The sequence below is a fragment of the Oxyura jamaicensis genome, chromosome 10 (assembly GCF_011077185.1).
Source record: "Oxyura jamaicensis isolate SHBP4307 breed ruddy duck chromosome 10, BPBGC_Ojam_1.0, whole genome shotgun sequence".
NCBI lineage: Eukaryota > Metazoa > Chordata > Aves > Anseriformes > Anatidae > Oxyura > Oxyura jamaicensis.
In genome coordinates this window covers 17,741,722-17,767,770 of record NC_048902.1, presented here as the reverse complement: position 1 = coordinate 17,767,770, position 26,049 = coordinate 17,741,722, and the positions used below count along the sequence as shown (strand labels likewise).

Here is a 26,049-nt window from a genome sequence, read left to right as displayed (position 1 = left end):
GGCCTGTGCGGGGTTGATGTTCCCAGTTCTGGGGGCTCGGGGAAGCAGTCGGGGCGAGTGCAGCTGGTGCTTGGGCTCCTGCTCGGCCAGATCCTGACGCTGCTCCCGAGTTTCAAGCACAAAGAGGGCCGTGAGGTTCTTGTAGAGTGCATAGCCTTAAAGCCGGGTGTTTTCATGTCTTCACTCCATCAGGAGTTCAACGGCAGTGCTCTAAAGTAAGCATTCGGTTGATTTCAGTTCCTATTAAAGCAACTTTGAGGTTGCTGTACAGCAGGATGTTTTTCCCTCTTGTAAGCCTCGCTGTTTGATTCTCAGCTCCTTGACAATCCCTGTGTCACCATCTTCTGCGTGTTTCAGTGAAAGCATCGGGAGTGAGTAGTGAGGAGCTGGGCACAACTCGGAGCTCACCTTTTCCTGTTGCTCTCTCTTCTACCCCCTTGTTTTAAGTAACAGATTTTAAGTTTTATGAAACTTTTCAATCTGTTTATTCTTAGTTCTGAGAAGATGGAAACAAAATGTCGAGGATGATTCACTTAAATATGTTTTCTTGCTTTAATTTGGTGTTTCTTGATGTGTGTGATACGTACGCAGTGGTGGTAGTGATGTCTATATGCAGCTGTGTCAAAATTAAGACAGGCTGTGCTCCTCTCAAGCACTTGAGGAAAAATCCAGGCCAAATGTTGGCTCCCTTGTAATACCGTGTGTGGTGTCGGTGACTCGGGAAGAGCCGGGCTGTTTTCTTTGTGTAGCTGTGCCGTGATAATAAAGGGCAATGTTTTTCCCAGATCCGATTTTTAGAATTTTCCTCGTGCTCCGGGCTGCTGCTGGTGGGCGACCTTTTTTTAACGTTTCCTATAACTCAGATTCCTTTCAAAACCCGATCTGGAGCCCGTCGTGGCTAGAATGCTCCAAATGTTTTCAAAGCTAGCTAGTTAGAGCACAAACACACACAACTCTGTGCCTCCCAAAAATAGGCACCTGAAGTGCAGCACAGGGGACGAAACTGAGCCGCCGGCTTTGGGGCTGCCCTGCCGGGCTGTCTCCCCACACGGGCTGCGCTTGCATTCCTCCGGCCGGGGGCCCGGGCCTCTTTTGAAAGCAACCTTTCAGGCTCACGAAGCTGCATTGTGTAAACATCTTCAGCAATAATTTATTCTCTCGCAAGAGGCCAAACTTAATCCTCCCATCCCGCTTAGAGCCGCTTTCGGTGCGAGCCTGAGCACCACATTTTGTGTCTTGCAACAGGCGTGACATCACATGAATAGCAACATAATGTGGTCAAATACCATTTTAAACAAATTGAAAAATCCTCCCCCGTGGGGCAGCTGCGTTGGGAATGTTCATCCTTCATCTGTATGTTATCAGGGTAAATACCAAGCCTCGGTTTCGCTCCAGTGTTTCTGTATGTGTGGAAAACGCTGCTAATTTCAGTGCATCGATAATCCGCACCCCCTTTGGCTTTTCTTGGGGGAAAAAAAAAGCAAATTCTGTAAAAGCAAGGAGGGGAAGAACCTGTATGAAAATCGATCTGTATAGAAAATTAGTGGAATTATTTTCTGCATTTCATGGAAAGTTTGTTTTTTAATAAATTTGTAACGTCCTTCAGGAGAAACACATGCCTTTACTTTTTTTTCCCTTTCCTATAGGAGCAGCATTCTTTGCTTCTGCCTTCTTACATCTTTTTGTAGCACAGCCTCAAAAGCTCCATGTTGTGTTTACATCCTGCATACGCTCGCCTGAGCAAGGACATGGCACATCTTTGGGGTTTACCTCCGTCTCCAGCCCCGGGAGGTTGTTTACTACTTTCTGCCTGGAATAACAGGCTGGTCCCGAGGATCCTCCCCGTGGAGCAGGGCTGGCTTCTGCTGACGGCCCGCGGGGATGCTGCCAGTGGGCATGGGATGCTGCAGGGCAGGCAGAGCCCCCGGCAGCACGAGCTCAGCCCTGTGCCTCCTCTCGGAGGGAATAAAACAGTGAGACCCTTTTCAGGAGCGAGGTGTGTTTAAGCCTGTGTTTGGACGCTGCACCTCTTCTAAATTTGGGTTTCTCCTCGTTAATGCGGGAGCTGTTTTAATCGTTCTCTAGGGAAAAACCTGGGGTTGCTGGAGGGTGGGTTATTTTGGTGTTTTTTTTTTTTTTTTTCCCACCTTTTAGAAGAGGCCAAGGTCTGTTTTGGAGGATGGGGAAAAGGCGGAGGAAGGGGTGGAGGGCGGCAGGGCAGGGTCTGCCCTTCTGAGCTCCTTTGTGCGGCTGTGAGCCCTTGGGAAGCCAAGTCCCTGCAGCTCTTTTCCCCGCTCGTGAAGGGGCCGGGGCTGCCATGGCCACAAGACACGTGGTGCAGTGGTGGGAGGCGAGCAGCTGTAGAGCTTCTTGCTCCTTGTCCCCGCACGAAGCTGCCCCTGGGGTTTTTCACCTAGGGGCGGCTGTGCCGACACCTGGGGAGCACGGTGCAGGACGCGGGGAGGCGTTGGGTTCAAAGAAGTGGTTTTCTGCCTCTTGGCGAGTGGAGCTGTGCATGGGCTTGTTACATGCTCGCTGTGTGCTCACATTTATTTCCCTGGGTGCCAGAGCTACTTGTAAACCAGCCTTTGTGACCGTGCTTACAGCCACGATAGGGCTGACGGTGGGTCGGATTTGAGCATTGCTGTGCCCATCAGGGAGGCTGTGGGGCTTTCTGGCGTTGCTCGAGTGCCGTACGGGTGGCGGAGCCCCGTGGGGTTGATGGTCCCCAATAATCACCTCCAGTGCAGCAGCGTGCGGAGCTCGGTTGGATTCTCTACCTGCCTTCATGCAGGTCCTGGTGGAGAGAGAGCTTCAGAGAAAGAAGGTGCTGATAAATAGGAACAACTAGGAAAGATTTAGGCCAGGAAAAAAAAAAAAGTAAAACTGCAAGTCCATCGGGGTATTGCAGTAAAAGCATAATGGTCTTCGGGTACTAAGCTTAAAAATCCAGACACCCTAAGGAAATACAACGGAATTGAATTAGTTGCAGGAGTTAATTCATTTTTACTAACTCCTGCTATTAATCATTTAAATTATTTGAGGTGGAAATTATAATAGTTACTTTTTGGTGTATTTCAGGATACTCTCCCCTCCAGTAATTTGACCTAGTTTACCAGTGCTTAAATTCTACTCTCATTTTGAGCACATTCTTCCTATTACAAGCTTTGTCAAATCTTTCTGGATACTCTCTTGTCTGCTCCGTTCCAGGGTCAGCTGAGATACACGTTATCTAGTACTAGTTAAGTCCCTTAGCAGAATGGATGCATCTGACCTGAAAAAAAAGGCTTGTGTGCCCCCAGATCCACTTTTCCCTTCTCAGACAGCATCTGTTGGCCGTGTTTTACTTGTTTCTCTTGTAAAAGCCCTTGCTTTGCATCCTGAGAGCATTCAGGTTACAAAAGCCTCCAGCTAGCTACCTGTCTGCCTATCTGTGCTGAAACAAGATGGTCTAAATATTTTGCTTTTTTCCACTTTACACTTCTAGTAGTCTTCTGTTGTGAGGCAGAACTTCATAACCAGGTTTCGCCTGTCAAAAAAGTATTTTTGTGAAACTTCTTGGCAATTTCTGCGGGAATTATTTGTTCCGTATAAATTCCCTGGTACCGTGTGAATGATGCACGTGCTCCGGGGAAGCAGAATATTCTGGGGGCGATGTGTGTGTGGAGGAACCTTGCTTTGTTGTGATAGCACACATTTCTAGGACAGATGTACTTGACTAATTTCCCTGAATTCAATGCAAATTGGTACTCAGGGATGGTGCAGGGTGGCAGCTTACCAGCGGCTTTTGTGTTTTTCCATGAAAAACGACATGTGCTGCTTTCAGCAGCAGTCAGAACATGCAGCTACTTCGTGTGTTTATCAACAAGCAAAACTGACAGGTCTTTAGATGGAAGCTGAAGAACAACATTAGCGCCCATCCCTTTGACTTGTGCTCTAATATATTTTATTGCAGCCCTCTTCAAATGTTCGGAGTATTGTGCGTCTGATAAAATCATGGTAAGGAGTTGGGGTAAGCTTGTAGAAAGGTAGGATCTGTACGGCTAGGGTAGCAATTAGCAGCTCTACTTAGTGAATTCTTAGTATTAAATCTTTGTGTTTAACAACTTGGTATTAAATCTTTGAGGTTACTCTAGTGATTTTGTTTGTTTCTCAGAACTCTGTTTTAAATGAAAATTACAGGCGTGTTGTTTTCTTTTAAAAGGAAAAAAATAATGCTTTCACGTACTGTGTGGTGCCCGTACATAAAGTGCCACGTCTTTGCACTGATTGTGGAGACAGACCAGCAATGTTTGTCTTTGATCCTGGTTCAGGCTTCCAAACTTATCAGTAACTCTTCTTCAGAAACTCATTTCTCCGTTCTCATCCCCCCACGCTTTGTAAAGATACACAAAGCATTTCTACTCCAGGCGATCATCCTAATCATCATGTGCTCAAAAACCATTTTTTTTATCTTTATTATTATCTTTTTTTTTTTACTTTTGAAGAGTTGAGAAAAAAGTTTTTGGCCTGTTGGTGAGTTTTTACCAGTTGAACAAGAATGCCTTTGGACTCGTCCAGAATGTTTGGTACTTAGATAAATGAAACACCTAGTGGCATCCTTTTTGTTATAGTGAATCCGCCTCCTACCGCGTGTGCCAGCACAGTTCTCACAGAACTCCAAAAATGGACAAGGTGGATTGCTAAAAAGCCTTTAACTGTAAGCGTACGCTATTGTCTGCTCTCCTTTCTGTAAAATTTTTCTCCTCCAAGTGTACAACTCAAGGTTACATGATGTAAAATAGAGCACAGCGCTGGTACAGAGATCTCCTTGCTGTGTGCGCTCCCTGCCCCACGTCTGGTTCCTGCACCTTTGCTTTGTCGGTGGCTGCCGTGCTGGTGCTGGTGTTTCAGGCTCTCTCTTGGTGGCAGTGGCTTCTGGCCTTCCAGGTACGTTCAGCAGGATTGGGTTCTTGTGGGCAGGAGTTAAGCATCCCTTTAGAAACGAGTCCTGCCTGTGAAGGATCCGGGCTGTCACCTCTATCTTCAAGGCTGTCACTTCCTCGCTGCGTCAAACAGGGGTAAGGTCACGGCCCTCCCGCAGTTCGTGTTTGCATTTCTCGTTGATGAGACACCCGAAGCACAACAAACACAGGCTTTGGAAGTTCTGGAACATCTTCCATCCCGTCTCCTTCGGTTTGCTCGCCCAGAGCAGGAGGCCATGTGCCTGGTGCTCTGGCATCACCTGCCTGGCTCACACTGACCTCGCTGGCAGATGGGCTCGGCTCGGTTGATTTAAAGAGCAGAACAGAAGATCAAGTCCCTCAGTTACAACATCAGCTGTGAAATCACTGGCATGAATTACTATTCAGTGTATTTAAAACAAGATTGCATCTAAAGCCCCCTGGATTTGCTACCTGAGTTTCCAGAGTCGCTGGGTATGTCCCCAGTGGAAGAGGAGCGGCCGTTGAGGCGCGGTGCGTGCTGGGCGGCCTTTGCAGCAAATGCAAACAGGGTGGGGACGCGAGGGCTGGGTAGCGTCGGACTGATCTGCAGCACTTACTGTAAGGAGCTTAAAAAAATAGGAATAATCTTAGAGTGGCTGTAAATTGCAGGAATTCGGGATATCTCACTTGTGGCTATACCGAAATGTACTGCAGCTCTTCTTTTTATATCCTTTTGTCCTTTGAAATGCCTTACTGTTAGGGTTGGGCTCATATTTATTTATTTCTTCCTCTCGGCAGCTGCAGTGCTCAGACTAGTGGGCTGAGATGCTAACAATGCAGTGCCTGCTGCCAAGAAAAGGAGGTATTTGAATTCATTTTCACTTTCTTATTCTGAATAAAAAAAACAAATAGCCCCCCTGTGGTCCCACTGAGTCCTGCCTCCCCTGAAATGTAAATGCGTGTGCTGATACGAGTTCCCGGGGTGTTCCATACACCAGCTTACCTGGCAGATAGGAGAGTCCGTGTTCTGGAGGACAAAGCAGGCTTACAGTAATTCACAACAGCCACATGGAAATTAATAATTAAAAACAAAACACAGGCATTAGGTTGAATAGCGGTTATTTAACTGATCATAAATCTGGTGCTTTGTGTTTTCTTTTCTGAATGTTTTTATTTGTTGGCAAGTTTGTTCATGCCGATACGATCTTTATTAGCATTTTTCACACTTCAACTCATTTTGAGGATGCGGGGAAGTCAGACGAATTAGAGGATTGCGGGAGGTTGCTGCAGCCCTTGAGGTGAGGAGCTGCGGCGTGCTGTGACCCTGCGCTGCTGCGGGGAGCCGAGGGCACGCTCGGGGAGCGGAGCTGTGCGGCTCCGGCCCTGGTACAGGGAATTTTACCACGGGGAAACAAATGGGATCGTGACCTTCCCGAACGTGGGGTGTGGGATGTGCTGACCGGGTTAGAAAGGCAGCAGTTTAACTAAAGGGACATGATCTATGTGGGGGAATCTGAGGCTTTGAAATGTCTTTGAAATGTCATTCCTTATTTATATTGCAATATGTTGTTTAAAGCAGATATCAGAAATAGCCTTGATGCCGTGACATTTCTTTTTGTCTGCTCGCTTTTTAATAAGCCTCTCATTATGATTCAGAGCACTACACAGAAATCCACTCTGCCATCTTTTTTTAATGTATTAAGCGATCAGAAATGTGTGTCTTTTGTGGTGAAACCCCATTGCCTCAGTATGTAGAGTGCGCAGTGTGCATGTGTCTTTGTTTAATTCAGCATGTTTTCCTCTTGCAGTACTAGAAATAGGACAGTTTAGTCCTTTGGTTCCCACTGCAGCAAAGCGGGGAGCTCGCAGGGTGTCAGCAGCTGCAGACGAGGCACGCCGAGCACCTCGCAGGTACGCGTTGAGCATCTTCAGGCACACGAAGCCTGTCGGCTTTTTCCCAACACCTCTCGCAGCCTGGTGCGCCTCGAGGAAACGATACCCAAGGAAGTGAGTTTCTGCAGCGTCAAACTGGCCCTCTGTTGTGTGTGATTCGCGGTTATTTTTTCCTTCCTCCTGAAACATCAGTGTAAAGAATCAGAGGGCTAAAGGAAAAAAAAATCCGCTGGTACTTGTTTAGAAGTATCAAATAACCTCCAGTGTGGGATTTTTATCTCTTTGTGGTAAGAGAGGCAGAGAAAAGACACTTGAAAGCCTATGACAGCGTAGCCTGTAGGAGCTTTACAAATTGATTCAGACGTTCCATTCAGAACAGAGATTTGATACAGGGTAATGAAATCAAATGGCTTAAAATAATCTTTTATTGATTTTTATGGAGAGAAATCTATACCTGCAGAATCAAACTGAGGCTATGGTAAGAGCTGCCTTTCAGTTTTGCTTTGTTTTGTTCATCCGTGCTTCCAAAAGCACATTTTCACTGTGCCTTGAATGGCTGCCTCTGCTTCCCTTTAATTTTACCGAAGTCTGCAGTTGAGAAATGCCTGCTGAAATGTTAGCAGCATAAAAACATACTGCTAATATACTTGGCTACGTGTGCGCAGTTCTGGAAAGATGATTTCTACGATGCTCTGCTGGGCCGCCTGGCTTTCGTGTGGCGGGGGGCGGTGGCCAGGCCACTGCCTGCGATGGAGCGGGTCCCGGGGGCCGTGGGCGCAGCGGGACCAGGGGCGCAGCGGGGCCGTGCCTCGTGATGCTGCTCCAGGCTCATAAACACACGTCACGCGGCTGCGCGGCCCTGCAGAGCAGCGGCGGGCAGGGATAGACAGCGAGAGCATTACCCTGATTGGATTTCCCCGCCGTGCTGGTGCTGATTTGAATGTTTGGGAGTGAGTGGTGAATGAAACGACAGAAGGCGTCTTTTTATTTTCCTTCTTTTTTTCTTTTCTTTTTCCTTTTCTTTTTTTCTTTTTTTTTCTTTTTTAGCTGCTGGATTTAGGATGCACAAAGGGTCACTGAACCTCTACTGAAAGTTCTTCAAATGCATCTGCCTGCGTTGCAGCCTGCTTTTCTTTCTTGAAAAAAATACGTTAACAGCAGCAAGCATTGCACACTTACTGCCGTGTAAGAGAATACAAAGGTACAGATAGAACAATGAAAGTTCGTGAGATTAAAAAAACAACAACCACTAGTTCTGTACTTCTTTTTTTTTTTTTTTCATGCAACCAGTGGAGGTTTTTAATAAAAATGGGTTTGGGGGTGGCTGGTGCATTGTTCCTTACCCCCATGGTGTATCCCATGGAAGCCACAGCACTCTGGATGGGAGACTGTTTGGAAGAGCCTGCCAGCCCGTTATTGTGAATGATTAGACTTCAAAAGCATTTAGCTCTAAATGTAATTATAGCTCAATTTCTCTTGTGTTGAGTCTTCTGATTTACAGTGCGCACATTATAAATGAGTAGGGTACTGCCCATAAAACAATATATGCTGCAGTACTTCACCAAGAACATAACTTAGGCCATGAGATCAGACATCCAGCTGAATACTCCTTAGTTGTACTCTTCATCTTCAGATATTACAGCTCAGCAATCCTTCAGAATCCTCTATGATTCTATTCTATTTCAGTTTGCTGGATGTGTGTCAACACTGCTAATTTATTGTGCTAGCCTTGATCTAAACCAGCAGAAGCTCGATGAGCCGCATGAGCTTCGTAGCTTCTGGTTATCGGTAGGGTTGCCAGTAGGACTGCATTGACATTTGGGAGGTACCGAGTTCGTGGTAGTACTTTCTTAGTGGTTTGCAGGGAATAACTGATGAGATAGCATTTTTTGGAGTCTGAGGGAGGAGGCTTGAGAAGTTATTTAAGAGCTACGGGCAGAGGCTGCAGAGGATAATTTGACCAACAGGGGAGCAGGAAAAAAACTGATGGTATGGTGAAGAGGGTGCTGTCCGCATGTGTCTGGAGAGGAGAGATGTGAACAAAGCTGTTCGCTGCCGTGCTGCAAGAGAGAGGAAACCTGAGGGAATGAGAAGCTGGCCAAGGGGCTTGTGGGCTTGTAGAGTTTCTTTTAAGTTTAGTTTGGCAGATTTCAAACTACGTTTAAACAGATTTTGGTTTCCAGACACATTGCTGTTAAGTTATTTGTGCTGAGCCTTTTTTTTCTGCTGTTAGCTATTGTATTCAGAACCACAAAACGCTCTAAATCATCTTTTCTCAGAGGTACTTAATGCACAGGAACACATTGACCTGGTAATGTCATTCTCTGAATGATAATTTTTTAAGCCAGATACATTTCTTAATCTTAAAAAAGACAATTTGGAGAAATCTCCCCGGTTAGGATTCAGACAGTATGGATCATGTCCACAGGCTGTGCAGCTGTGGCAGGTCGCATCGTCTCCAGGTTCCCTGGTCGTGCCGTGGGTGATGTCCTGTCGCTGCCCCAGCACGGTGTTGAGGCAGGAGGCACACAGCTCCATCACTTAACCACGTGGCTGTCGGCGGCCACGGCAATCCGGCAGTGATAGACACTGGTTGCATGGCAGGTACTGCATGTTGATCAGCAGAGTTAGGTGAGGATCACAGGTAAAAAGCTGAGACCGAGAGTATTGGAGATGTGTGCCTCAAAGTGCCTGGGCAAGCCCAGACCCACCACACACTGTCTCTCTTCAGCGAGCATGAAAAACATGATTAGATTAACCTTGCTTTTCACAGGTGCCAGAGTTGGCAGCAATATCTTTTCTTAAAATCAATTCTAGGCATGATGGAAGGATACTCAGCTGAGTAAGCATTTCGGATCGCCCAATTGGCATCATCTGCATCTGTGAAAAATAAGAACAAAAAGAGGACACTGCAAAGGAAACAGTAGTTGTTTTTATTTAAAAAACCAAACAAACTAAAAATTTGTAAGGCCATTTGGCTTACTACTTTTTTGAGGGTTGTTTGTTTTAAAACAAGGAGCCCTTGAGTCAAAATACCAAAGATAGAAACTTTTGGAAAAGCTTCCTCGTCTATGTTTTCCTAAAAGAATCTTCAAACTGTTTGATGTCCTTTGCACTAATGTGGTTTATAATACTCCTTCCAGGCTAAATCTTGCAGTTAAGTGACCCAGTGCTGACAGGTAGGCATCGATCATGTACCTTGGTTAGGTCGTTGGGTCAGCACTGTTTGGTCTGAGAAGCCTCGCTTATTTCCGTGTGAAGCCTGATATTACAGAGGTATTTTAAATTTCAGACTAGGTCCGTTGTTAGAGTGGAAATATTTATTTCTTTGTGGTTACTGATGTATCCACTGATTTTTTTTCTTCCTTCGCGCCCCCCCCCCTTTCAATTATCCCCCAAAAGGCTGATTTCTGTACATTCACTTTTTAAAAAGGTATCTAGCTTCTGCCTTGTCTTTTGTCTGTTACATGCCAACAGCCGGGCAAGTAAATGTTTGAACGCCAGGTCATCTGAATAGCCTTGTGTAATCCTGTACTGAAGTCTGTGTTTCAGGGCTTGTTACATTTTTAAAGGAAGTCATTGTGGTCGTGTAGGGTCAGGGGCTTCTGAATATCAAGACAGTCAGTTTCTTCTATTCCTAAATCTTTTGCTGTAACCTTGAGTAACTCGCCATCTTGTACCACATCTATTTTCTCCCACTTAAAATGGACATAAAAACGGCCACTCGGTTAGATTTCATGCTTTGTAAAGCGTTCTGAGAAGTGCTGCTTAAAAAGCACTGTATAAACGTGAAGTATATATTTTTCTGTTATTAAGCCTTCATGAAGTTTAATTTGTAGGAACCAAGGCCAGGAAGCTGATGGGAGTAGGAGCAAGCTCTTTAAAACCTGGAAAAGGGGGGCAGAAGGTTTGTCAAATGAGCTGTTGGTTGAAAAGAACTTCCCAGGAACGGTCTGAATGGATTAAAAGTTTTCTTTGTGGAGAGGGACATGATGTGGGAAGGAGGGAGGAACTTGTTATTTTGGAGATCCTCCTATAGCAGCTAATCCTCCAGCGCCAGTGTGGCCACCAGCAGATACTGCATCCTTAGGGATGATCTCTGAGGAGCTGCTTTACTTTCTGTCATCACTTTAACAAGCCATGGTGAGTAAATAAAGTGCATCAAATGAATCTGAGACATAGTTAAGCTGAAGTACATATTAAGGGTAGTAGCTAAGCCAGCCCTTTTACTTTTCCCCCATGTCATTTCTAATTCTTAAAAACAATCCATAAAAAACCCTTGAACTTTGTGCAAAAATCTGGTGCTCTGTAATTTGCAATTTAAATGATACTTCTCCATACTTGACTGCAGACAAAATGAGCTTTTCTATTCCTATCCAATTTAATGCTTTTAGTTTTGAAGGGGGGACAAATCCTAGAATAATGATTATTTTTCCTCTTCTCTGTTTCTTGTTTCTTAGCCATCAACAAGCAGGATCTGCCATGATTTGGTAGTTCCCTTTTGTTGTTTTTCATTGAAGGCTCAGACCTGCTAATTTGGATTTGTGTGTTTTTTAATCAGTGTGTTTTTCAAATAATATTTGGAGCCTAATGTTTGCATAATCATAGAAAAGTTTTTTATAAATGCGTATGGAAGTTGAGGTACTCATAACTGCAGAGGAGGCAAGGCCTTCAATGTCTGGAATAGGGACAGATCCATTTGTTGCTTCATTTTGCAGTCATACACATGAGGACAGCAATGTCATTTCTAATGATGGAATTGGAAAGCATTTCTCAAATTGAATGTGCTCTGATGGCAGCGTTACATGGTCCCAGTATGGCTGGCCAAAACCAGTCCCTGAGCTCCTTTTATAGTCACGAGTATCTGGAACCGAGGTGACAGATAACTCTTTGTCACAGCATTTCTCAGCGTCAACACTAGATGCTGCTGGGGATGACGCGATACTGATAACTCTGGAATAGCCAGAAATACTTAGTTCTCAGTCCACTTTGTATATTGTGAGTGTACACCGGGAGAACTTGGTGACCTGCATGGCTGACAGGTTCAAAACATCAGTAAGTAGAAGGAAAACGATGCACTTTCGAGGAGTAAAAAGCATACCATGTGGACTCCTGAAAATGAGAACAGCAGTGCTTACACCCATTTAACCTCTACAGCCAAATGTGTCTGCAGTTACTGGCTCACGATGACCCATAGCTGGAAGAAAATATAATTGTAATCTTGTTTACTGCAGCATCCCTGAGAAATTAAACTTAGAATTCTTGAAATTAGCCTTTTCTCTATAGGTGTTTGTAGGTGTCCTACAAACCTAATACTTTCTAGGGCAAATGGAGTTGTGTGAAGTCTTCACAGCCTGTCTGAAGTACCTGCATGAAATTATAAATGATTTTGTTGCTGAATTGCATAGTTTGTTTTGGGAAAGGTAAAATGTTGCTGCTTCTATACCTCATACTAATCCTCTGCAAAGTAAGTGAAATGCACAGTGGAATTTTAACTTTAAAAGAAAGTTTTAAAAACTCCAGTAAGGGGTCAGTTAAATGGTAGGATTTGTGTTCTAGTTACTGCAACATAGCCCTTTTTAATGGAGTGTGTATCTATGTGGAACCTGTGTGGTTTTTTAGAAAAAATCAAAAGATAAGCTTTGCTGTATTTAGTTTTTCCAACCTTTTTTCCTTAAAAAGAAAGTTTCTCCATAATTTTGATTTTTTTTTAAAAAAAATCCATATTTAAACCACTCACTCTAAGTGAGGTGAACTTCAGCTTCTTGGGATGAATTTAGATCACTTTTCTTCTTGAAATGTAAGAAGAATTCTTAATAGCTTTTTGGAGGTTTGTCTTGTGTTTCAGATACACACAGTCATGGAAAAGAAACCAGCAGCATTACTGTGGAGATGGTGAGAAGCACAGATTGCTTTTACCTTTTGAATGTCTGACTCACCAGAGTCGTCTGTCAATCTTCACTGCTTTATTGCAAGGGAAAAAAAGAAGAAAGTTGAATAAACTGGAAATAATTACTAAAGTAATGCTGATTGCGGGTGCTCAGAGCAGCTTCGCAGCCTACCTACAGCAGCGACAGCGATGCTGGGATGAAAGGGCAGGAGGAAAGAGGGTTGCTGCCCCTGGGTGCCTGTGCCGAGCTCCGGCTCGGGCGGCTCAGCGAGCCTGGGCCCTCCTTAGGCTGATGACTTCAGCCCCAGCGCTTGGTTTCAGGTTGGCTTAATTGTTTGCAAAACACGTTTGGGGGTTCTCCCCGTGCTGGTACTTGTTCTGAGCACACAGAAAATGCAAACAAACCAGACACTGAGCTCTGTGTGGGTTTATGGTGATGTTTCTTTATGAGTTCCTGTGTCTGGAAGTGTGATGTGTTAGGCTGCTCTGCTCGGCTATTAAAACAGCACTTGTTTGCACTTAACCAAAACACATCTTTGTTGACTTAGGCTGTCTTTTGTTTTTGAAATCTAGTTCTGCTTTATATGATGATTTAGGTGATTTCTCTTCCTCTCAGCTAGGACAAATAAAAAGGACAAATGTATTTTGCTGGAGGAAAACTTTCACAGTTCAGTTAGACATATTTGACCACGCTGGCCACTGCTTTCCTGGTAATACTTTTGGTTAGTAGGAATGGAGGCTTAATCTATTTAAGCACAGTCCAGATCTTACCACATTTTGGTGTGTGGAAAATGTAGATTCCCAGATAAATTATCCTGAACTTGAATATGATCTGACTGCTCAACACTTTGGGGTTTTTGTGGAAATCACCTCAGTCTCCACGTGGAGGCTAGAACACGAAACAATTGCACAGAAAGATAAATATTTCTTTGCTTCCTTTCCCCTTTGGTGCTGGGCAGGTAGTCTGTCTGCCTTCTCTTAGTGCTTGGTGTGGTGGCTACTGTTGAGAGCTCTCTTCTGACTGCAAAGCCGAATAGAAAGAGCTGTGGGTTTGTTGATTTTTGTGGTTTATTATAGCTCAAATAACCATAATGAATCTAACTCCTTGAGATTTGGACCCAAACTCAGCCACAAGAACCTATCTTGTCCTCCATCTTCCATCTGTCACTAGTGGGGGTTCCTCACAGCTCTGTTTTAGGGCCAATTCTCTTCAGTGTTTTCATAAAAGACTTGGATGCACAACTTGAAGGTATAAAGTTTGCCAGTGTTAATAAATCAAGAGGAGCCATTGACTCCCTTGAGGGTAGAGAGGCCTTGCAGAGAGATCTTGACAAATTAGAGGATTGGGCAATCACCAAGTGCATGAAGTTTAATAAAAGCAAGTGCTGGGGGCTACCCTGGCAGGTGAGAGGCTGGGGAATCGTCCTGCAGAAAGAGATCTTATTCGTGAGGGGAGCAGAGGGGCAGGAGCTGAGCTCTGCTCTCTGGGGATAGCAACAGGACCTGAGGGAACAGCATGGAGCTAGGACAGGGAAGGGTCAGGAAAAGGTTCTGCACCCAGCAGGCCCAGGGAAGTGGTCATGGCCCCAAGTCTGTTTGAGTTCAAGAGGTGTTTGGCCAATGTTCTCAGACAGGGTTTGATTTCTGGGTGGTCCTGTGTGGAGCCAGGAGTTGGACTCGGTGATCCTTGGGGGTCCCTTCCAACTTGAGGTACTCTATGATGCTATGATTTGTATGAACATTTATTTATATCAGATATACAACATAAATGTATATAATACATGATATGGATCTGCAAATTAGAAATAATTTCTGTGCCCCACAGGTGCGTGGCGAGTGTTAAAAATCTGTGGATTCAGAGGTACTTTGAGCATGGTAAAGGCTGACACTCCTCTCTAGGATTTCTGAACCAGTGAAGTGGTTTTAGTTAAAAGGTGACAATGATACATGGTTGCATGATTCTTGGACAGATCTTGAGACATCCCTATGGATTACATTCCTATGGATTGCGAGTGTCACCCAGCCCTCATTTGTATGAAATCTTTTTGTCTTAATTGTACTGCATTTTGGTACCTGATTCAGAGTCTTCTCCTCCGCCCCTCTGGGTTTTGGAGTGTGCCAGTGTTACTGAGCCTAGGGGTAGTCTCTGGAGAATTTTGGATCAAGTTCTAGCTTTTGTTTCCTCCCACTTTGAGAGGGCAGTGAACAGTCTGTTGGACTTCATGTCAGTGGTGTGGATTTGCCGGGTACTTGAGGTGTGTCTGTAACGTTGAGGGAGCCTCTCAGCTGAGCGACAAAGCGTTTCTGCTCGCAGTCAAACCAAGGCGACGAGGTAAGTGTGCAGCTGCACGGGCCGGGCTCTGACTGGGTCTGTGCTGCAGATGATGTATCAGTAGCATTGATACACAATCCGGTGCCAGTTAGGCATGTAATTGCACAGAAATGGCCTCTAATACCAGTTTCAAGAAGAGCTGCCAAAACCACAGAGCTCAAGGCCTCTCCCTCTGAGTTCGGCCAATACTGGAACGAAACAGCCCCCAGTTTGTTCCTCCGGGACACAGGCCTGCCTTGTTAGGAAATCGGTGAAGTTTGGGAACCCACAATACCTCACATAGCTCTGTGTACAGTAACGGAGAGTGGAAATAGGGCCATAGGCATGAGCAACCAGACGAGTTATAAATATAGACTACTCTCTCAATTCCAGTTTCGTTAGTCATGGGAGGACAGTGAGAGTTTTATAAACTTATAAGGAATATACAAACAGTTCTGAATTTAAAATAACTCTGTATAATTTTTTTAGTGTGTGAAAAGAATATTCTTTTTTGAGACCATCCATGTAAGTATCTGCTATACGCAGTGTGTAAGAATCTGTGTATTTATATGTTCATGTGAATGTGACTTGAGACTACAAAAAAAGGTACAAGAGTGGAAAAGTGTAGCTCAGATGTGCCAAACTCTAGCTGAAACATAGTGAGAAGCAACGTGCTTCCCACTTTTTGCCAGTATCAAAAACATGAATTGTACTTTTTAAATTATTTTTTATTTTTAATTTTTTTAAAAAAATATATATGTGTGTATATATATCTGTGCCTTCTCTGGCTTCACTGCAGCCAGGGCAGCATCGCTGAGCTGGCTTTGCTGCAGCCCAGACTCCCTGTCACATACTGCGATACAGCTCACCTTGACTGTCCTTTGTATAAATAAATAAACAAAACTGTCTGGTAGTCCCTAATCTGATCACAAATCCGTACTGCAGGAAAGGATTTAGAAAGTCAGAAGCAATGTCATTTTTTTTTCCAGTCATACGAGCAGGAATTCCTCAAAAGCATGTGCTCGTAAGTATGCACGGACAGCTCGTGCATCCGAGTATTAACTGTACTTGCCTACATGGACAGCAGTGGCTCGTGTACCCTTTGTAGTGAGCGTTTTTACGTGTGTTTGCAGTTCCTGGGAGATGGCAGAGTAGAGCACAGTTTCCTTGTTCAGTTTATTTTATAGGTGTGTTGGAAGAACTGATAACAGAGGGTGTTTTTAAAGATAGTGAACTAGGTGCAGCCTGGATGAGGTGTTGTCATCCTTTTAGGTTAGAAGAAAACAGAGGAAGCCCGTATGCTGTTCCTATCAGTGACCCAAAGCGGGGGGGTGATAGTTGTTGTTTGTTTTTTTTTTTGAGTGTTTTCTAATTTCTAGTGCTTTAGAACTGCAGCAGTTCACTGGCAGCACGCCACAGCAGTGTCCAGCATGTCCTTCGATCTGGAACATCCCCACACTTCTCAAAGCAAACTGCTGCCAGGCTCAGCCCTTTTCTAGCAACAGGCTAGTAACCTTTGCAAAAGCTTTCACAGCCACTATGGAATGGCAACAACAAAGTGTTGGGATTGTGTTCTGACACATCCATCCCCATCTGTAGATGTCACGCTTAAAGCTGTGGACTCTAGAATGACAGTTTCTTCGTGATCCCCCCCGCGCCCTTCAGAAGATGTTCACAGGTCAGTTTTGTGGGGTTTTTATCACTTCAAACGAGAAACTGAGCTTTGAATGAAATACCAACTCCAGAACTGTATTCAGTGGGGCCCAGAAGTGCTGCTGTGAAGCTGTGGTTCACGTGTCTTGCACTTCTCTTCAGAGCAGGTCCTCTGGCCATTTAGTGTCAGGGATGCCAGCATTAATAACCTGAGTGGCAACAGTTGCAGCAGTTTTCTTTGGAGATTGAATTATGTAGGGCAGAGCTAAAAGTTCACGTTCGGACAATTCAGGATGACTTACAAACTATGAAAGCAGTTTGCATCAAGTCTGAAAAGACACTCAACATTTACCCTTTTAAGGGTGAATTAAGAGACTGATTGATGCAGGATCTTCCAGTCTGCCTTTGGGTCCTGTGAAGTCTGGCACATTGTGTATTCTGTCTGTGTTGATAATAGAGGAGAGATTTAGGATGAAAATTATTTCATGATTATTAACACCAAGAGAAGTGCTCACCCTTTGTTTGTTGTGGATCTCAAGAACATAACCTTAATTTCCTGACAGATTTGCCTACACACTTTTGTATTTCACAAAATTGCAAAGGCAATATTTTGTCTATCATTTTAAACATAATTGGTTTTAATATTGTTCGATGTGATGTGATCTTGGTAGAATGACTTCTCTTCCAGTGTGCAGATACCTTAAGTGATGATGCACTCGCAGACTTAGTCTGTAATTTAATACAACTGTACTCAGGTGTCTCGGGCAACTTTCTGAATCATTAGTATTCTTGCATCTTGTTTTTCACTTTGATTGTAGTAGTTCTGTTTTCTCAGATCCCTCACGTCTTCTCAGCTCTTAATCCTGTTCATACTGGGTCATCTCACTAGCAGGTGAACTGCAGGCCCTAAGCGATTCAGGTGTTCTTTTTGGACTCTTTTTTTCCTCTGAGTTCTAATCATTCCCAATGAAACTGGTTTCATTATTTATTGTTAACACAGGTATCCCAGCTGTAGATGAGAACAACTTTGTATTATGAACATTAGTTTTACTGAAGCCTTTTTGCCTTTCTTTTCTTAACAATAACAGGATAACTAGCCTTCAGCTGGAGCAGTGTTGATGTGTGCCCTTGAAACGAACATTATGTTTCATTGTTTATGCCAGAATGGTTAAGCCTGTTGATGGGCATAATGCATAAATGCAAAGGGCATTCCTGAAATGAAGCAAGAGTTGAATCCTTTGGAACCGGTGACTTATTCTGTCCAAGAATGAACTGCCATTATCCATCAGCATTAAGAGAACTACATAATTTAGGCCAGTGTGATAATGTTATCAAACTGTCTTCTTCCTTTAGAATAAATCTGGAATGTGAATAGTATTCTTCTCCAGCTGGGATTTTGCCAGGAGATGACTGACCAACACTCCTTGCTTGCAGTATATTAATTAAATCATGTAAAACTTATTGCCTTACCCTTGCAGAATTGGGAAGGCAGGCAGATTAAATTTTACTTGAAGCAACAGCAGGGGACATAGGGGGGTAGGCATCACTGCCAATACATTACATGTAATCTTGATTGGAAAGAAAAATAACTTGATTCGGAGCTGTTCTATGGCAGCCCTTTTCTTTACGCCTGTGCTAGGGAAGAGTTCAGGGATTTCAGTTGTCCCTCCAGAAGCATTAGCAAGTTGGTGCGGCGAGTGCTGCGTGATGGCAGCAGACTGGGAGCAGCCCCGCTTTGCTGCAGGCCATGCTTCCATCCCCGGTGGCGTTGGAGTTACTGCTCTGATCTGCATTTGCTCAGTGGGATATTCTGCTCTTTGTAGAGGAAATTTCTGTTTCTAGAGCAGAACACTGATAATAAAATTTTCCCCAACCAATTTGCTTACTTTGTGTCAAAGATGGAGTAAAACTGGCCTGGACGCCTAATAGCTGCTTGTGTATACGCCTCGGTTGTGTTTATGTACTGAATTCATACTGGCGTGGAAAGGACAAAATGGACTTGTTTTTTTTCCTCTTTGGCTCAAGTGCCAGCTGCAATGATGCCAGTCTGAGTAGCGCTGGGCAACATAAACTGTTTTGAAAGAGAATGCAATTCGTGCTGCCTGTTTTTGTCAATAAGCCGTGTTTATTTGCACCTTCCTGGTCACTAGTATTACGCACTTCGGAGCAAATGGAGTAACTGTACGATATATTGGTTCCTGTTTACTGTGGTCTAAGGTAGTTGTTTTCACTCAGGGTTTCCCTTTGCTCTAATTTCTGGGAGGTGTGAGGAGCTGTAACGCCGCGGGAGCTTTTAACAGGGCTGACTGCTTCCCTTGCAGAAAACCTGAAGGGATGGTAGGTTTTGCGGTGCCAAGCAGCGTCCCTGAGTCCTCTAGTCGCTCTAAGTAAAACAGATTTAGCACACGTCATTATTTATCACAACTGGGAAGCCTAGAAGCTGTTTTGAGGCAACTTCTAGGGTGAAGAATGCATGATAGATAGCAGAAAGGTAGGGAGGGGCCCCTCAAACTCCGGCGTATCCAACTGAAATGTGCTTTGCATTATTTGTGCCGTTGTTTTTAATGGGCTGTTGTGTTCTTTTCAGCTGGGAAGGAGAGCAGCAGATCAGTTGTGCCGGGAGAGGGTTACAAACCATGCCATGGGCCTCTGGTTCCTCGAGGGTGTGCTTTTATGATGCCTGTGCTAGCCTAAACTGTTCTGTTTCCTGAAGTTTTTCCAAGGGAGGGAGAACTGTAAAGTTGATGGAAAAAAAATGACAAAACTGTCAGGCATTGAATGCTTCACCACAACAATGTGTTCTAGCAAAGCGTTCATTACAGTGAATAATCAATGTCCTCTTTTCTTCGTGCCTCGCCTCATCTGGTGGCCTTTGAGAGTTTCCAGGTGCTGGGTGGTGCTGGGCTGCCTTCTTCTCGCCTGTCCCCACTGCATTCTTCCTTCTCCTTCCAGCTAATGTCCAACCGGGTACTATGCAGGCTTTTATTGTGCTATTGGTTTTTGGCCACAAAATCCCAAGGAAGGGGATGTAAGAGTCGATTCTTCACCACTGTTCTGTATGCTCAAAGGCCGAGCTGTTGGTGGGCTGATTTCAGGTTGGGCAAATCCTTTGAGCCATGGCTGCGTTGAGGTTCTGGACACTTCATCGCATCAAGCCGTCCACTTCGGGGATGCGGTGTGTGGCATCTGTGACAAACTGAAATACCGAGGAGCAGGAGGCCAAAAAGCTTTGCGTGGAAGCCAACCAGATGTAGGTGAACTTCAGCTGGATATGTACAGGGGGAGGAAAATAATTCACAGAACAACTTCAGACTGATTTCAAGATCCCCATAAAAATGGGCTGGTAAGAAGAAGGGTGTTAACAGGGAAACACAGCTCTAGTGAAACGATCTCAAGTCCAACACAGTGTGCAGGCTGTAGGCTTAATGCCACTGTCTTGCCTCTTGGTGTAAGTTTGTGTAGACTGAGCCAAACATTTTACTGATGGTCATGATTGTATGTCTACTGGAAGATGACAGGGAAAGAAACCGATCACTTCCAATTCATAGTACCAGTGCTGTGTTAAAGCGAATCTTTCAATGAGATCTGCTAGGTCATTTCCAAAGTCTGCCACATCTTTTGTCTTAACTGCAGGAAAGTAAGGAAGCTCTTTGGTATGGTTGTGTGGGCTTTTTGTTTTTTATTTCCCCTTCAGGATTTTTGCCAAAGATGAGATACCAGTTTTAAGACTGAAGGAGAAAACTGGGGGAAAAATACCTCATTATTAATGTGTCACTAATTCCTGTTTCTATAGCAGTATGAAGATCTCACACAAGTGATCAAAATAAGCAGCTTCTTCAGTTCTTTGGAGATGACTTGTACCCATATTTCTGTGATCGGAACACGTTACTGCATGTATTTAATACGTGTTTTTCCTTATTGCAACCTTTATTGTGTAGTTATTTAGTTCCAGGCCTGGCCATGAATCACTGGAACTGGATTTTCTGAGTAATGTCTCTCTGGGCTCTCCATTCTTACGGTATACTGGGCAAAAGAAGTCCGGTCTTGCATAGGCTGCTTGAGCATTAGAAGTCAGCTGTTTGAAAGTCCGTACCAAAGTTTAGACCATTAAAACGCAATATTTAAAAAAATCTGTCATGTAGAGGGATTAACATTCCAAAAATGACCATTTTTTCTGTCTTTGTGGATAAATTTAGACAGCTAATTTTTTCAGTAGTTGGCTCGGAGAAAATGCTCCCTTCCTCCCGTGGTTTCTGCTCAAAGCGAGGCTTTTCTCCTTGTCTTTCAGAAACGGCATTTTAGGCGAAAGATTCTCTAAAAAAGAAGAAAAAAACATATTAAAAAAGGAAGGATTGAATATCGTTTTACAAGGAGAGAAAGAATCTTTTTTTAAAAAAATATTTATCCCACACTTGGCAACCTTCTGCTTGCCCGCATGTGACTGGCCCGGTGCCATCCTTGGCAGAGGCGGATGCCTCGGCCTGCCAGAAGTCTTCCTCTTCTGGCTGCGCTCTCCCTCCCTGTGACTGATTGTTTGTTCACCTGATTTTTCTGTTTCAGCGTTGCTGAAGTCATGGCGTCTTGGAGATAAGAACAATTTGTCTGTCCAAACTGTACAATAGCCGTGATGTCAACGCGGAGTGCTTTCAGAGAGCTCGAGCTCTGCACGCTTCAAACAGCGCTGAGATATTAAATGTCAGAAAAACTTACTACCACCTCCTTAGTGTTCGAGTGTTCCAAAAGGAACTGCCGTAAATACAAAGAGATGATTTGTTCCTTGCTTTTGGAGAATTGTTTGAGGGTTTCTCAAGCTTGCTTTGTGTTTGCAATTTTGGTTTAGCATCTTGGGGATTTTAATTGAGAATGATGTGTCTCTGAGTCAGCTTCTCTTGGAAGTCTTCTTGCTCCTTTGTAAGATCCTTGCATTTAGTTTTAAATCTCTCTTCTGTGTGGCAGGTCTGCATCTGAGCTGCTCAGTAAGCAGGTATCCTGAAATGAAATATTTTGCATTTTTTATGAGTGATTATAGTATCATAATAGTATTTGGAAAATCTCCTGAATTTTGTTGACAAGGAAAGCTTTTCATCTGAAGAAATCAGAGGGAAGATGAAGCACCAGAAGGTCAAAGACACTACTGCTGTTACTTTGGCTCCAGTAAATTTGATTTGTGGCTACTGATATTCTTGTCATGTCATTCATTGAACAGCTGACGATTGTTCAGTACTTTCACTCCCCAAATGTAAATATAAATAATTAGACTCTCTCGTCTGGTCAAGCCTCCTTCATCTCTAGTAAAACCGTGAAGCTGTGTAACGGTCTGCTCTTCTCTAGGTCTTGCTTTGACTTCCTTCTTCCATGGCTGCACTCCAAGGTCTCTGAAATTTTCCATTATCTTGGTAGCTCCACGTGATGACAATTAAGTATTTCTTGCCCTTGTGGTTGTCAGCAAGGATTTTTCTTCTTGGGGGGGCCGCCGGCGGGGGGGGGGGCATCAGCCTTCATGATTCAAGGCACTATTGTACCTAGCTTGTGAATTCCATCCCGAAATGTCAGCCCCCCCCTTTGCTTATGTTTGTCTCTAATGTTCTCGCAGACTAAAGTCAACAAGTATTCGGCATAATTCAGTTGGTTGGGGTTTTTTTTTGCAGAAGTGTTTTGGAACCTGCATTTGAAATGTTTGGGTACAGATGTGGCAGCCCAAGGAGCACGATTTCCGTGGGTGGGGGAGAAGGATGGATGGGGCTGCGTTGTAAGACCCACTGCTGTTATTTAGGAGGACTTTTTAACAGGGATAACTTGGGGAGCTGGCAGTTAAGGCAGATAAGAGTTCTTGTTGTTCGTAACATATCTTACACACACAAGTTCTTGTTATGGCTCTTCAAAGAAACAGGATACCCGTATTGTCTCCAGGCTGAATGCTTTGCCAGCGTTAGCAAGAACGGGACTGAGAGAAAAATGAGGCTGCTGAGCTTTTAAAAAATTATCTTTAAAATGTTTTCAAGAGTTCTTGTTAAAATGGCTGTGATTAAAATATTACTGTAGTTTGGAAAATCTGGTTCACTGATTACCTTTTTCATATGAACTTGTATATCCTTCTTTGCTTCAATTTATATTTCTGCAGACGACAGTCAGCAGATTTATGAAGAGATGCAGGGAATCCTATTTATACACCAGACTATTCATGAGTTGCAGAGGCATTAAAGCAATATGAAAGTGTTTCCCAAGAATGAAATAAACTCGCTCTTTTCCTACTACATTCATCTGAACGCTTTAATGCAGCAGCCTTTGTTTTTAGCGAATGTCTGTCCAGATGAAAACAAAAAATCATGTAGAGCTTCTCAATAAATCTGGTAATGAACTTTGTGGAGGCATGGGGGTGTGTGTTTTTTCTTAGTAGGGCTTTGAACTGGAAATGTAGCTACCACACTAAATCTGAGTTCTGGCACCCACTCAGAACAGCAGTCCATCTGCTAGCAAGACACGCTGCTTTTTTTTTTTCTTCTAAATCCCTTAGTAGTTGGCAGTGGGAGTAGTACTGCGTACCTTCGTGTGCCTGACTGAGGAGGCAGCTGGGCATGCTTTCCTGCTTTTACACTGCTGCAAGTGACCATCAGTAAAAGGCTTTCCACCTGCAGCCTTAGTTATTTTTGGTCGGGATGCGGTAGGTATGATTTTTTCCTCTTAAGAAAAAAACAAACAACCCGGCATACTTAATGCTGTGCGTTATTTAGCAGTAATGACCTCCTCATTGCTGCTCTGGGTTGTACAAGTAACTGGCTCTGCAGAAATCGCTTTGGCCTCTTTCAGTGCAGGCAGTGTTTGTGGTGCCTGTGGTGGTGTCTGCCAGAGCATCGTTAGCAGGATGCGCAGCAGCCACCTCCTTGCTCTGTTCCCTTGTTCTCACGTCTCCCTTCTCCTTTTCTGCCCCAAAAAGCAAATAGGCAGCTGCGGGGCAGCAGGGGCAGCAGACATGCAGCTGGGTTGCGATGGCAGTACAAGAAAGCTGCGGGGTGAAGTTCATGTCTTGCATGAATTCAATGAAACTTCCTCTAAAATGCTACTGCTTTGCTGCTTCTCAGGTTTGTGAGGCTCAGAAAAGAGAAATTGCAGTTCAGGACTTCTGTGGGACTGTTACGCTTCCTTCACACATCGTCTTTCCCTGCAGGCTGGGCTCTGTTGCTTCCGTGTTCGCTTTGGGACAGGGACTTCTTTGCTGGTTGTGTGCTTTTTGCTCAGATAGCTCAGTTTCAGTGTCTGGTGGTGCTTTGCTTGGATCTGGAGTTGTACTACTGAAATTTCATTTTACGTTGTTATTATTGGTCCTGGTTTTTAGCGAAGTTAGAAAGTGGAAAACAGTCACTTAATGCAAACCAGATTTCCTATCTGTGTTTGTTTACAGAGCCTCTGGCACACCACTCGGATGGCTAAAAGGCCATGCAACGCTGTAATCAAAATGTTGTTGTTTCATAAATATAACGCTGCCACTTCGTTTGATGCAACAATAGTGAGATTGTCTGGTGGCGACTCTGCTCTTTGTTCGGTTCTTCCAAGCCAAAAGGCTTTCATGTAAAATGAACGGCTCAATAAATTTGCACCCCATTTTTTTCCTCCCTTTTTTTTTGTTCTCTGAACCTGGAATTTTGGGGATAAGGCAGAGTTCTGTTACGCTCTTCAGGGGAAAACAGCAGCTCCCTGATTGCACAGTGTTTGATGTGTACCATCTGTACTTTATTAAACCTCATTTTGCATACATAAGCAACATTGGGATGCTACATTGGGGTCAACCTAACCATGTGTGCTGCAGTATAGCAATGCTTTATTGTACAAGTGTAATTAAGTTGTTTAAAGGAAGCTTGTTTTCTTGCCAGTAAAAGACCAATTTGAAGTACAAATGGGAAAGACGAGAAATGCTTAGAAAGACAGTAAGTCAGCACTTCAAAAAAAACAACCAACAAGACATAATATTAGGCCTATGGAATGGCTTACAGTACTGGGTTGTTTCCATTATCCTTATGTTGATCTTGCTTTCAAAAAAATTCCTTTTTACATTGGCTCATGTTATAAATTTGATCTGAGAAAAAGATATTTTCAGGCAACTTAAACTGGGAAGAAAAAACAGTCTGTTAATTTTACAGGAATTGGTTCTTTTGCAGAGCTGCTCCTAGAGCCCAGGGAATGAAAGCGCAGATTTATACAGATCAGGGCTTTTCTTTAATACCACTCCCTGTGTTTAACAGCTCTTACGCTACCTTGCCTTCTGTCTTGCAGTGTGCCCCAGCTCATGCGGCAAGCGAGCCTGTACAGACCAAAATGAGTGTTGCCATCCCGAGTGCTTGGGGAGCTGCACGGCGCCTGACAACAACACGGCTTGCGTGGCCTGCCGCAATTACTACTATGAAGGAGTCTGCATGCCCACCTGCCCTCCCAACACCTACAAATTCGAGGGCTGGCGCTGCGTGACTAAGGAGTTCTGCTCCAAAGTCCCTGCCACCGAAACAAGTGAATACGAGAGGTTTGTGATTCACAATGATGAGTGCATGGCAGAGTGCCCCTCTGGATTCATACGCAACGGGAGCCAAAGGTAATGCAGCTTCTGGAAATCTGTTAGCATCATGCTTGTTTGTATTCTCCCCCCTCTATTCTGCAGCAGCCTTGTGATGCAAATTGCATTCAGTAGAAGGTATGATGGGGAATTGCATGGCATCCCGGTATTTAAACGGTCTGATTGTGTGGTCTTGTGCATTGTCAGTTCCTACTAATTCTTCTGGAGGACTTGAGGAGATCAGATCAATACAATGCAGGTCTTTAAGTAGACAGTTAAAAAAAAAAAAAAGAAAAACAAGCCAGGGGAGACAGGAGTGGTGACCAGCAGATGATCATTATCACATAGAAACCATAGGAGTTATCATATACCATTATCACATAGAAACCTTGCTTCACATATTATTTGCTTTATCTGTACTTGCATTTTAGACGCATGTGTTCCTTAGCATATTTATTTCTATTTCTCTTTTTTTTCACTGTTTTCGGAAGATAACAATGGTATTTTAACACCTGTGGTTAAGCAAACAGCCCCAGCTGCCTGCTGACCCTTGGAAGCTATGGACCTCGATGAGTAAGGGAAAGTCAGGGTGCTAAAATTCTTAGTGCTTCAGTACTATGCTGAAATGATGTCCTCAAGATCTGAGATGTTGGGCTTATTGGAGAGTGGTTGTGATGATTCCTGCACTAGCAGTGTGTCTGTGCCATTCTCCCACTCAGTCGAGAACCAAGGCAGTCTCTGGTTTACATTTGGATGTAAGCAACTTAACACCGTGTTTGCTCAAATCCCAATACTCACCTGAGAAATCTTTCGCTTGTTATCTACCTGAGGTTGC

The 26,049-nt window shown here is 44.0% G+C and overlaps 1 protein-coding gene across 2 annotated transcripts in view; it reads left to right on the top strand.

Moving 5' to 3' along the window:
* IGF1R (insulin like growth factor 1 receptor) overlaps positions 1-26,049 on the top strand; it is a 172,398-nt gene that overhangs the window by 104,022 nt on the left and 42,327 nt on the right. For both annotated transcript variants that reach the window (XM_035336180.1, XM_035336178.1), the window contains exon 3: positions 24,941-25,253. In XM_035336180.1, coding sequence (XP_035192071.1) covers positions 24,941-25,253 — 313 coding nt within the window. The remainder of the gene's footprint in view (positions 1-24,940; positions 25,254-26,049) is intronic.